The following is a 12,618-nucleotide window of genomic DNA, read 5'->3' as shown; positions in this document are numbered from 1 at the left end:
AAAACGGATCTGGTCATGCTTAGAAATCCAGAAACAGGCCTAGTGTCTGAATCTTAAAAACAAGAACACGATCTTCAGGTGGGACAGACATATTTACATGTAGCTAGGTTTGCTAGCAGGTAGATCCTCTAGTTTTGAGGTACCAACTGATTCTCTGTGCTATTTTTTAAGCTATAAATTCTAGAGTGTAAGGACTTCACTGATATCACTCCTCCTGCCACACCCACACGCTGATATCTTGATTTCTTAGACTTATCTGTCATTTGGTATCTTCCAATCTCATCCAAAAGTCATCTAGTCATCTAACAAAACCTCAAAACATTTGGAGCACGAGCAGTACCTGCCCTCTTATCTACCACATTGATGAACATCAGATGAACATTGGACATCTGATACAGAAATGGAAGTATGGCTACATTCATGTGCCTATGTGCCGAATGTCCTGTAAAGAGGCCTTGCTGCTTTTGATTTGGTTGCTACCGCTGCAGTCATATTAAAGGGAAAGCTGTAAAAATAAAAAAAGTAATTACCTTCTGTGCACCGTATCTGCAGATCACTGTGGAAAAAGGTTGGCATAAGGGCCTGTGCCACAGAGGAGATTCAGTTTTGTATTTAAATTTGAGATGAGGAGACTTCAAGGGCATACCAATTCAGCCATAGATGTTTTGACTTGATGCCTTACAACTTTGTCATTACTTCGTTTGTCACCATAAAACAAAGAATTTTGTTTTTAAAGAGAATGAAATTGATCTTGAAATTCCTTTGAAATAAATGAAAACTTTTGCGATCACCTTTGAAAGAATTAGCAGAGGGCTGTGCACACAGCAACAACACAGGTTGAACATAGACTTTTCTCTGGAAAGCATGAGTAAATCATAGAATTCTCCAGTCTCAGGAGAAATTGTCACAGTTCCATTTTTAAGGTTAACTTAACTTCTGGCTTACCTTAGCACACCCAGGGCATATTTAATTACTGCCTAATGCAGATTCTGCCTGACCCAGCAGAGACCCAGCTTAGCCCCCTGGGTTTTCCCAATGGCCATCTTAGAATTGGGTGGCTTTTGTTGACACTGTGAGAAAGCAATTTTTGGATTGCTTCCCTTAGCATGAAGGTTTTTTTATGGACTTTAGGCCTTTGCAACTAAAACCCCATGAGGCATTTATGATAGAGAATATGAGAATTTTAATAAAAAGTGTAATAACCCTGAAAATAGTATTTTTAATCATCTACATACTAGTAATCATGCGTGCATTGTGCCATGCATTTATAAATATTTGGTCATAAAAATATTTGACTGTAATGACAATATTTACAGTCAACATATAAAAATACACACAATTCTGAATGGCAATAGTTAATCCCCAGCTCAAATTGCAAGTCTAGAAGGGTTAGCTTGTAATGGTAAAGTGCAATGTATAATTACAGAATGGACATAGCTCTTACACTCAAGATCAACATACAAGAATGGCTATTATAGCATCATAGGAGCTATGGGTATCACACTTCTTTCTTTCACAATACAAAATAAAACATGTAAATTTATTTCTGTGGAAATGAGTAGAAATCAATTGGAAGAAAGACATTTATGAGATACAAACTTATTTGACAATAGCTCTGTCATAGAGTACTCTTATACAGGCTTCAAAGAGGTTTATGATTACTGCAAGAACCCACCAGAAAACATATTCTTTCAACAGACTTCCACATGATGTAGGTTAGCCCATGGAACTTTTAGACAAATTTTGGCTGGTAATTTAGGTGAGTTCCTCATTGAGGAGAGTGGAACATTAAACGGTACTTTCTGTTTCACATTCTGATGGGGACACAGTCCAGTTTAAACAAAAAAAGGTATGGAGTTCCCAAGTTTTTTAAAACTCTCCCATTTCAAGGGGAAAACACATTACAGTAAATAACGCACTTCACAATTCTAAAAGATTCCCCACTGATTTCTTCGAGGATTTGAATGGCCCTTTGTTTAGTAGTAGATAAAGTCCTAACTTGAACACCATCAATACTTCACAATGGACAAAGCAAGCAAAAACTTGAAAAACTAGGATGGAACACATAAATAATCAGAAAAGGTGGAGCTTGGAGGGTTACCTGCAAATCATGATATCGTTTTAGTACTTGGTACTAAGTGAAGGAAACCTTGGAAATATCTGCTGCAGAGTGAGGTTCAAAGGTTTGCACGCTGCTTTGTGAGATCCTTCTGGGCTTACATTACTTCCTAAGACAAAGACAAGGCATTTGGGACATTCTATTAACTCTTCCAGAACATGGCGTTTCATTTCAGTAAATTATTGCTACACATCCTTAGAGAGAATAACATGTTCTGGAGAAGATAACATCTCTTCTAAAATGCTACATCTCTAGACAGTTGGACAGTTAGAAATTCCTGTTTGTCCTACAAGTCTGATCCTTGAAGACAATACTTAATACATAAACAAGTCTTTTCCCATCCAAGTACTTTGGGAGAGATAAAAATTGGTGCTTTTGGCAGAATATGTAGTGGTACTTCCATGTATTTGGCAACTTGAAAGCTTGCCAATTAGCTTGTCAATCTTTTTATTGTTGTTGTTGTTTATTTTTTGTATCTGAAATGGTCTATGGCAATTATAAAACTCAAGTAAGTTTTCTTTAAATGAAAACTTGGTAAAACAATGGAGTTTCACTGAATATGGACAGATATGGAGCAACATGGAATCCTCTTGCTCCTTAGTGTCTGTCTTTACAAACAGGTGTGAGTGATAGAAATTTTCATAAACAATGAGTAACTTTAAAAGAGGAATTCTGTTCTCGAACTGCAAAAACTGCTCAGAAAATTCAACCTCAAATATGAGATCGTGGCCTAGAGGTCAACTGTCCAAGCATCTGTTCTCCCTAGCACAAAAGTTCTTGAGATGAAAGGTTGGCACTACCTGTGACATGACTTTCCAGATACAGTGAAAACATTAAGTGTGGTTATGGGAAGTTATGGTCCTTCCTTAATTCTATAGCTGCTCTACCCACATCAGGGGAGACATTGAAACACAGCAGCCTTAAAGTAGAATAGAATAAATGCCATTCAATAAACTGAAGTTTCATTTAAATGACATCCATTTAAAATTTGCATCATTTAGAAGAGCAGTATTATCTATCAGCATCATTTCCTAAAACTGAAACAGGAATGGAATTTTCTAAGTTCAGTTGTGTTTTGCTTTTTAAGCCAATAGTATTGTTAATGCATTTGAATTATACAACCCAAATTGGTGGGAAATATAAACATTCCTCAGGAAAAAGAGATTGTTAGTAGGATGTGTAATCATTAGGCATTTGTTTTATTCTACCCAGAAATAAATTTTTCTTTAGGTTTCTTCCTATTTGGCATGGAAAAGGAATTTTCTTGTAACTTTCTCCAACATGAATAGCAGCCTTAGTCCTTGAAAGCATTCAGAAGACTGAGTGCCTGGGGCATAGTTTTAAACACTAACTCAATAAAAACATTTACCTCAATATTTTCTTTTATTAATGTAAGGAGTCCAGGCGCAATTACTCACAGTTAGTATGGCACCTGTAGAGAGCTGTGCTTGCCATAGGAGCGTACTTTCTAGTTAATGAAGACAGTGATATTTCAAGAAGCTACAAAATGATGCTGCAGGGGTTATGGTGACCACCACCACCATCATAGTGATCATGGCCTGGGTTAATGCTCCCAGTCTTATTCCAAGGAGCACACTAGAGTTTCTAGAGTTGGCAAGCTCTTCTTAGACTACCGACTGTTTGATGCCAAGATGGTGAATGGTAGATGGCTCATTTTACTTGCTAAGTTTCCCAGACATTTTCTTTTTCCTGTGTTAACTTCTGTATGTGCCACAACACATTACTTCTTTCCATCTTTCACATACACTGTGTACCCTTACATATGTATGCAAAAACAATGTGCTTAAAGTGCTCATTTTTCAGGTGGGTGAGATATCCAAAAATAGTCTTGCTGGCCTTCCAAATACACAGAAATATTAAAAGCTAGTGACAAGCTCTCTCAACTACTTTAGATTTTAAACATTTGTTCACATGCTAATTAACTCAAATACCTTTTGGGGTTTTTGTTAAGTCATCCCAAAGGTAGGATCTCAGTGATCAACAACATGATATGCAGAATTTAATAGATTCAAATTTCTATTTTGTTATCACACAGTTGAGAACACTCTTGCTATCTTAGACAGTTGAGTTGATTTCAAGTGGCCAATTACATATTTTGTAACATCCCTAGTGAGGTTATATATTTGGCTAAAGTTTGATTGGACTTTTAGAGAAAGGCCAGCCTATCTGCAAATGGACATCTTTCACCCAAACACCAATGCACACTAAAGACAAGCATACGTATACTTATATGTACACACAAAGTGGATCAGGCAGTCCGGTCCTTTGGTTAAGACAGGATTAAATATAAACTTCCCATGTCATGGGTTTCCTTTGATTGACCTGTTCAAAAGCAAACATGAAGTGACATGACAAATTAGACATTTCTTCTGTCTTTCCCCCTATCTGGAGACCACCTATTCTCTCTTCTCCATTTCTTCTAAGAATCTTTAGATCTTTTAGCCTTCCATCTTAACACAACAATCCATCCATTTCTCAGAAAAGCTCTAAGATCAATGTCTGGAAAATGATCTCTCATGGAGCACAAGGTCGTAAAGAACTTCACCTCCTTTTGTTATCTCTTCCACGCAAAGAAGCAGACCCTCGGATATGTCATGAATAATGCACTCTTGATCTGACTTGCCTTGTTACCCCTGGCCAGCCCAAGCAGCTGAGGTCTGAGCCTTACTAGCCCTGCATCGTTGTGCAACACTGGGAAAGAAAAAGTCTCCACCCTCAGACTGTGGTGACGTGATCAGGGTTCTCTTGGATTTCTATGCATTCAATTTCCTCTCTCTCCTTTCGTTTGGCCCGTTTCTTTTTCTTGTGGTGTTTTTTGGAAGGAGGAAAAAAGGTTAGGAACACAGGTAAGATAACAAAACAGTGCAGAAGCGTGCAACCCCCGGTCAGCAGCAAGCATTTGAACAGTGTGAAGGTCAGGTTTGAAGGCACAAAGAGGAGGGGGACCAACCCAATAAGAAAAGAAGTAATGTTTTGCAAAATGGCTGTCCCATGCTCTTGCAGGGAGCTTTTTATACATTGTGTTCTGGTGTGCTCAGTTGCTAATACAAATGTGTAAAGCAGTGGTGCACAGTGGTCAATGGCAAAATTTAAAGTGTAGATAAGGCACAAGATAGAAATGCAATCCATGTCGACATTCCACAACGTCATTAAGCCCAGAACACCCAGCTCAATTGAGGTGACACTAAGAATTAGCCAGAAGTTTCCCAGAGGATGGATCACTAGGAAGAAAGTCAGGATTAACACCAGGAGAACCCCAAAGCCTGCGATCAGAACAGGCACGGTGACTGACAAACTGTAATGGTCTGTGAAAACAAAGGAAGGGTTAAACACGATGAACCGGATACTCTTCGAGAGAGACAGGGGCCTTAACTTATCCAGAACTTCTATGACTTCCTTCTGTTTGTCCCTGCTAGTCCTGGCCACCAGATATAAGCGAGAAGCGATGATGTTGTTTTCATCCCCAGCTCTGGAGAAAATGATATCATTCCGAAAGTGTTGGAATTCTGGCTTTTTTAAAAATGAGCTCTGCAGGACACTGATGAAGTCGGTCTTGTTATTGGCACTGATGTTGCTTGTTTTCAGAAACTGATAATACTGTTCTACCCAGGACACTGCAGTGAAGCCACTACAGAGCCTCTGGAGATCCTCTTGGACACTACTGTTCCAGTATTCCAGGGGTTCATAGACGTAGAATCCTATTACAGGACTATAGTTGCTGAAATATTTTTGCTGAACCATGGCATAGGAAACACTTGGGGAGTCACTGGCTAGGAGGTTGATGATGCTGGCTCCATCACTGATCTGCAAGCACCCCATGAAGGAGAAAGAGGCGTAAATGAGATACAGGATGACCACAAATGGCTTCACATAGATATTGGTAATCCACTCATTGTAATGTTCTCGAAGGAAGTGCTGAATGAAATGGTGCTGGTAGGGGTTTGTCTCATGATGGGATGTCTGTTGGTGCCCATCACTCATTACTGTCTGGAACCACACAGGCTTGCGGTCCAGGTATTCTGCAGAAGGGATCTTACAGCAAAAGATGCTGTGGTATCGATTTTGCTCAAGTTGTCCAGCAAAGACCAGGCAAGAGCCAAAGAAAGAGAAAATGTAGAAGTAGTTCAATAGAATAGAGACACACATATTCTGACAGAAGATCTTCACTGCTTCTATGTTAGTGAAGGGACTGGCACCCATACCAAATGTGATGAAGTACAGGGAACTGGTCATGGTGTAGGTGACCATCACATCAGAATAGGCATCTGCTACCCTGTCTTTGAAGGGTAAATTCTCTTTGGTTCTCCGCCATCCAGACAGAAGCTCAAATACTCCTTTAGTTCCATGACCTAATGTTAAAAGAAAGAAAAAGAATATTTGCTTTCATTTCCTCCTATGGTTCAAATGGATTTCATATAGATTATTGATACTAGATGTACATATTCTATTTTTCAAAGTAATGTGTTTCTCTCATTAGCAACTCAGGTAAATATTTGGTACCTGTTTTCCCTTGAGTAAAGACTGGATTTATTGATATTCTATGTGAAATAAGATATTTATTAGGCTATTATTTTTACCTGAAAATCTGTAAACATAACTCAGTACCTACATGATATTTTCTCCCTGCATGCACAGTCTTCCTAAATTAACCATAAGCAGTCAAGAGTAGAAGCTGTAACCTGCATCTTAAATAGCAATGTACGTGTGTGACTAACTCATCCACAGTCCTTTTAAATGAATCCATGTGCTGATTTGTAGAATTACAAGATGATCTTAAATAGTTGATGATTGTTAGATAGTTGTGATAGCATGGTCATCGCCAATTCATATGGTTTCTTTAGGCCATTTTTCTCTTTGTTGTGGGTGCAGGTACATGTGCAAGCTTAAGGATGATGTCAGGGACACTCTATGATAGTTCTTCAACCTTATGCTTTCAAGGCAGGATCTCTTAATTGAACCCAGAGTTCACCAGTAAGGTATGTCTCACTAACCAGCCTATCCTAGAGATCCTGTCTCTACCTTCCAATGCTAGATCACAGGTGCGCTGCTATGCCCATCTGGAATTTAAGTAGGTTCTGAAGATAGCCTTGTTTGAGCATCAGGGACTTTATCCACTGAGCCATCTTCTGAGACCAATCTTAAGAATTCAAATGTAAATGTAAGTTAAAAATTATGCGTATGCATGTGTGTTTGTGGTGAACAGAGGCATAGTATGCCTTGGAACTGGAGCAACATCATGTGGGTCCTGGGAGTTAATTTTGGGTCTTCTTTGGGTTAGGGTTAGGGTTAGGGTTAGGGTTAGGGTTAGGGTTAGGGTTAGGGTTAGGGTTAGGGTTAGGGTTAAGTTCTCTTAACTGCAGCGCTATCTTTCCAGCCCCAGGATTTTTACCAGCAGACACTGGATGCAAGTGAAAAATGCTTTCCTAGGTCACATAAAAGACCTCCAGGCCTAGAGATTACTGCAAATACTTCCTTTTGGCTCCTTAGAAGCTTTTGTTTCCATGGTTACTGAACAAAATCCTTTTTTCATGTATGTATATTAATAATTTTTTTCTAACAGATTTCTGTGTACCCTTTTAAATATATGTTTATAATACATATATGTATATTTTTATATTGTATGTAAAGTTAAATAGGCAACCGTTTTAGTCAACTAATATTACTTGAAAATATGGATGTGCTCTCAGGTCTGTCTGGTTACTTTCAAGAAACTGACAGGTTTTAAGAAAGAATCACTTCATTACTGGCAAAAGAAGAAAGCAAAGATATTAGACTATATTTGTAATTTCCCCCTCTTCAGCTTCTTTGAATTTGATCCATAATCATCACCTAGAATATATGAACTGTTCACTTTATGAATTGTTGGAAATCTTCATAAATAATTTTTTTCTTGTTGTAGGCATAGCAATCCCAAACTTGAACCATTCCTATAAGCAAATGCAAGCTGTTCTTGGGTTGTTCTCTAAGAAAGTCAGTAGACAACAATAACATTTAAGGACACAGAATGGCCTAGTTCACAAAAATCTGTACAAGGGACCTTTTATGTTACCTAGATACTGGAGTTACTTAAGAGCTTCACACACAACTCTTTAACGAAGACATTGTAATTGCTATAGTCTTTTCTAAGTGCTCTGGGTTTATATTGATGGTAGCCTTTGTGACTTGTTCCCAAGGATTTCTTTCTTTCCTTCCTTTTATTTGAGACTTATTTTCCAACTAGGGTCTTTTTTTATAATACAGTACCAGAAACTTGACCGTAACTGGAAATCACCCAAGGAGCCAATTGGAAAACCAAAATGTGTTTATTCTAAAGAGCATCATGGGTTCCCCTACAAGAGCCATAGGTTACAAGAGCCATGTGTGAGTTTGTTAGATGTGATTTAACTCACTTCCCCAAACAGTGGTGCTTGGTGGCAGACTGAGCATGTACAATCTTTAAAATGGCAAACTAATGTGTCATGAATTTATTTAATGATTTGCATGTATATGAGTATATATATATATATATATATATACACACACACATATACATATAAGTATATGTATATATAAATATATATATACATGCATATATAAATACATATACGTATATATGTGTGTGTGTGTGTGTATATATATATATATATTTTTTTTTTCTCTGTGTAGCCCTGGCTGTCCTGGAACTCACTACATAGACCAGATTGGCCTCAAACTCAGAAATCTGCCTGCCTCTGCCTCTCAAGTGCTGGGACTAAAGGTGTGTGCCACCACTGCCTGGCTAATCTTTGATTTTCAAAGTACATTGACTCTCTTTGGGAAACTGTTATTGATTATTGGTTACTACTAAAAGGGATTAAGTAATAGAGTTCTTAGCTCAAATATAAAGCCTTTGGTGTCTTTTCTGAGTCTCCTGTTAGGAAAGATGTTATCCTAACAAGTAGAAAGAGTTATGAAACCTGCATATGCGTAAAAGGCAGACTTAAAAATATTTTTGAAGGCAATTATCTATTACTTCACACATATAATTCTAAGCTGAACACTGGTGTTATTGAAAAAACTTAATGAAACAAGCAATGGTTGTTCATTCATATCTTCTGTAATACTCATTGATCAAGAGGAAGTCTTTCTTACTCTCTTGACAATGTAATCTATGATAGTGTTTAATTATCAATGTAAATTATGATAGTGGTTAGGGTCATTGAAATAAGACTTTAATTAGAGCATCTCTCTTTGGAAATGAGGACATTAGCTTTCTTTGTAGTCACTAGGGAGTGAAAAGCCAGAGTGCTGAGGCTAAATTTGGCTTGCCTTTGCTAATGGTCATTTTAATGGAGCATTAGGTAGCCTATGTAGGACAGGGTTTTGCTTTATGTGGTACAAAAGTCTCTATGTGTGGCACAATGCTGATGGTTCTGTTAGGCTTATGTATTCATTTTAAATGTATTAGAGAATAAAAATATGACCTCTGGGCAAGGCCTGCTTTATCTTATTCATAGGTATTGTGTAGGTATTTTACAGGTCATTTATATGAAACTCATTGTTCTGATTCTCATACAATTTGGTCACTTCTTAGCAGCTCAGATTAATTAGCTGTCCCGGCAACAGCTGCTGGTTCATGGCTTTACAAATATGGCCATTACCAATCTCTTCTCAGTTTTGTTCATCCCATTTTCTGCATCTCTCATTGTTTCCTGTGTTCATTAGTCTGGTCAAGGTCAGCTCAGTCGTCTTTGTCTCAGAGCCATATCTGAAGGTCCCAGTTATACTGACACTTTTCTGTTTCCTGAAATCTTATCTGACTAATTATTCTCTTATTTAAGTCCTCAGCCACAAACCGATTTGCTATGGAACAAAAATTTCTCATGGTAAGTTCTATTCTGGTTAAAGTGCATATTCTTTAATGTCAGAAAGTGAATTGTATGTTACTTTGGTTCTGAAAAAATATTACATTTATATTTTATTATAAAAATACATTATAAAATATATTTATGATCATAGAGTATATTAGATTATTAACAATATCTAGAACATACCCAAACATCCTTTATTTTTGAAATAGGGTCTCATGTAGCAAATGCTGACCACAATTCTCTATACAGCCAAGGATGACCTTGAACTCTAAGATTCTTATTACCATGTCTACAGTGCTGTAACTTGCTATATGAAACACTACTTAGTGCTGAGAATCAAACTCAGGGCTTCATTAATGCTAGAAAGTCTACCCACTGAGTTATAACTCCAGCCCATTTAGCTCTTACCAAATGACACCAACTGAATTCTTGACTATAGATAAGCCCTCAAACATATTTTTTATCATAAATTTTAAAAAGTAATGTATATCATACAGTATAAATTCTATTCAGAAGAAATGCATACTGTTTAATGTTATGCAATCCAACATATATCTACCTAGGGCTTTTAAATAAGCCAACACATGATGTAAAGTTCAAACAATAAACATCTTTCTCCAAATGTAAGTTTGTTCAGGCTGTTTTGACTTACATGATGCTCAGAGGGACATTACAGCTACTAGATACCTGTTTTAAAAGTAGGAAGCTATACACCCTCCAAAAAATGTGTCACTATGATGAAACTATTAACATTTCTGTAAAAATAAAGATGCAGGAACAAAATAAAGAAGACAATAATTCAAAGAGATATGGGGATATATACTACTCCAAAGTAAATCTTTGGAAACAGCCTGAATACATTGGGCTCTTGGAGAAACACACACGCACGCACGCTCGTGCGCGCGCACACACACACACACACACACACACACACGTGTATGTATACATATGTATGTATGTATATATTATATGTAATATAGAGTGTGTTATCATAAAGGTATGTGTGTGTAAAGTGCATGTTTGTATTACCTTAATGACAATTCAAGAATCCATTCAGGTTTTATGTTTTAAAAATAGTTTAAATCAACAGGCAGCTGCACATATGAACTCACAGCAGATATGACAGCATGTACAAGACCTTTGCAAGCCCAAGCTGGACCAAATCCCAGAATGTAGAAGGGAGCTGGACATGCATGGCTGCCCCTAGCCAAGGAGCTATTGGCAATTGTTTGCTTCTAAGAGAGTGTCAGTTTCCCTAAGAGTATAGTCCTTGGTCAGTTGACTGTGCTCCAAATGAAGACCACATACTCAACAATATTTGGAGAGTGCACATTGGCCTTGATGGCGAGAGAAAGAACACACAGTTGAGTGGGAAGAGAAGAAGATATGAATCTGGGAAGAGGTAGGGGGCTGAGAGAGAATATGACCAAAACACACTGTATTAAATTTTCAAGGAAGAATTAAATAATATAAGTAGAACTCATTACATGGAGGAGGCATGAGCACTTTGTAAAGCCATTGTTTGTTTGATGTCAGGATTTACATTAGCTCTTCTGTATGTGTAATATTTTGTGTTAGAGACTGTCATAAACACTGTAGGAAGTCTAGTCTCATTCCTGTACCTATCCATTCTCAACAGTATACCCAAAGTCATGGTAATAATTTCTCCAGACATTGATAGAGAATTACTCGTTTACATTGAAAATTACTGAAAGAAAAGTAAAATATGCACATACATACATGTTTATTAATCATCCTTTCCAGTTCATAAAATAGGATATATTTCCAGTGAAAATTTCTAAAGACACAATAATGGTTTATAATGTAATTTATACCCTACAACACAGAAAACATCTATTAACAATTAGAATGTTTATTTTGTCTCATAACTATTTGTTTTATCTATTTATACACCTACATAGATGTAACCTATTCATCTACATAGAACTGGGGTCTTACAAAAGTTAAATTAGAATTTGAGATTATTTATTCTTGATGACCGGTTGATATGTCTAGCAGGTCTGTTAACCGTGGACATCCCATTTTTTAAAAATCCTGCTGTGTTTGTTTCTTGCTCTCCATTAGTCCCTACTTTAGTGCTACACATTTCTTTAAAAACTTCCAACTTCCTCTTCTGCTTATGTCATCATTTCTTATTCCTTATCATTCTACCCTTACTTTGAAAGTCCTCACATTTCAAATGTCACTGCAATGGTCAAGGCACTATAATCTTAGATGAAAATATATGAATAAGAAAAGTAAGTGTGACTTGTCTCATTACATGATGGCCTGAACTTTGAATAATTATTTTTTTGCTACTCCAGTTCTGAGTAGAAGCAAGTCTGTCCTTCCTCCTTGTCTGATTTTACTTTCCCAGTAAAATCACCATCTTTACCTAAGGCCATAGTTTAATTTTAGAAACAACATCAGTGAAGGTCCTGACTAATTCTAAAACACACACTGTGCAGTATGTGTGTGAGAGGAAGAGGGAGAGACAGAGACAGAGACAGAGACAAAGAATGAGAGATAGATAGAGAAACAGGAGACAGATACATACACACACACAGAGAGTTGGGGTCAAAGGCAGAGACAGAGAATGAGAGAGAGTCAGAGAGACAGGAGACGCATACACAGAGGGAGGGAGAGAGA

The 12,618-nt window shown here is 37.3% G+C and overlaps 1 protein-coding gene across 5 annotated transcripts in view; it reads right to left on the bottom strand.

Annotated features, from left to right (window-relative positions):
- Positions 1–1,165: 1,165 nt before the first annotated feature.
- Ptchd4 (patched domain containing 4) overlaps positions 1,166–12,618 on the bottom strand; it is a 191,538-nt gene continuing 180,085 nt past the window's right edge. For all 5 annotated transcript variants that reach the window (XM_031347435.1, XM_031347438.1, XM_031347436.1 and 2 more), the window contains one exon: positions 1,166–6,489. In XM_031347435.1, coding sequence (XP_031203295.1) covers positions 4,856–6,489 — 1,634 coding nt within the window. In that variant the 3' untranslated portion in view covers positions 1,166–4,855. The remainder of the gene's footprint in view (positions 6,490–12,618) is intronic.

This window comes from Mastomys coucha, unplaced genomic scaffold, assembly GCF_008632895.1.
Source record: "Mastomys coucha isolate ucsf_1 unplaced genomic scaffold, UCSF_Mcou_1 pScaffold3, whole genome shotgun sequence".
Lineage (NCBI taxonomy): Eukaryota > Metazoa > Chordata > Mammalia > Rodentia > Muridae > Mastomys > Mastomys coucha.
Note: the sequence above shows the minus strand (reverse complement) of the source record. Positions and strands in the feature narration are given on the sequence as shown.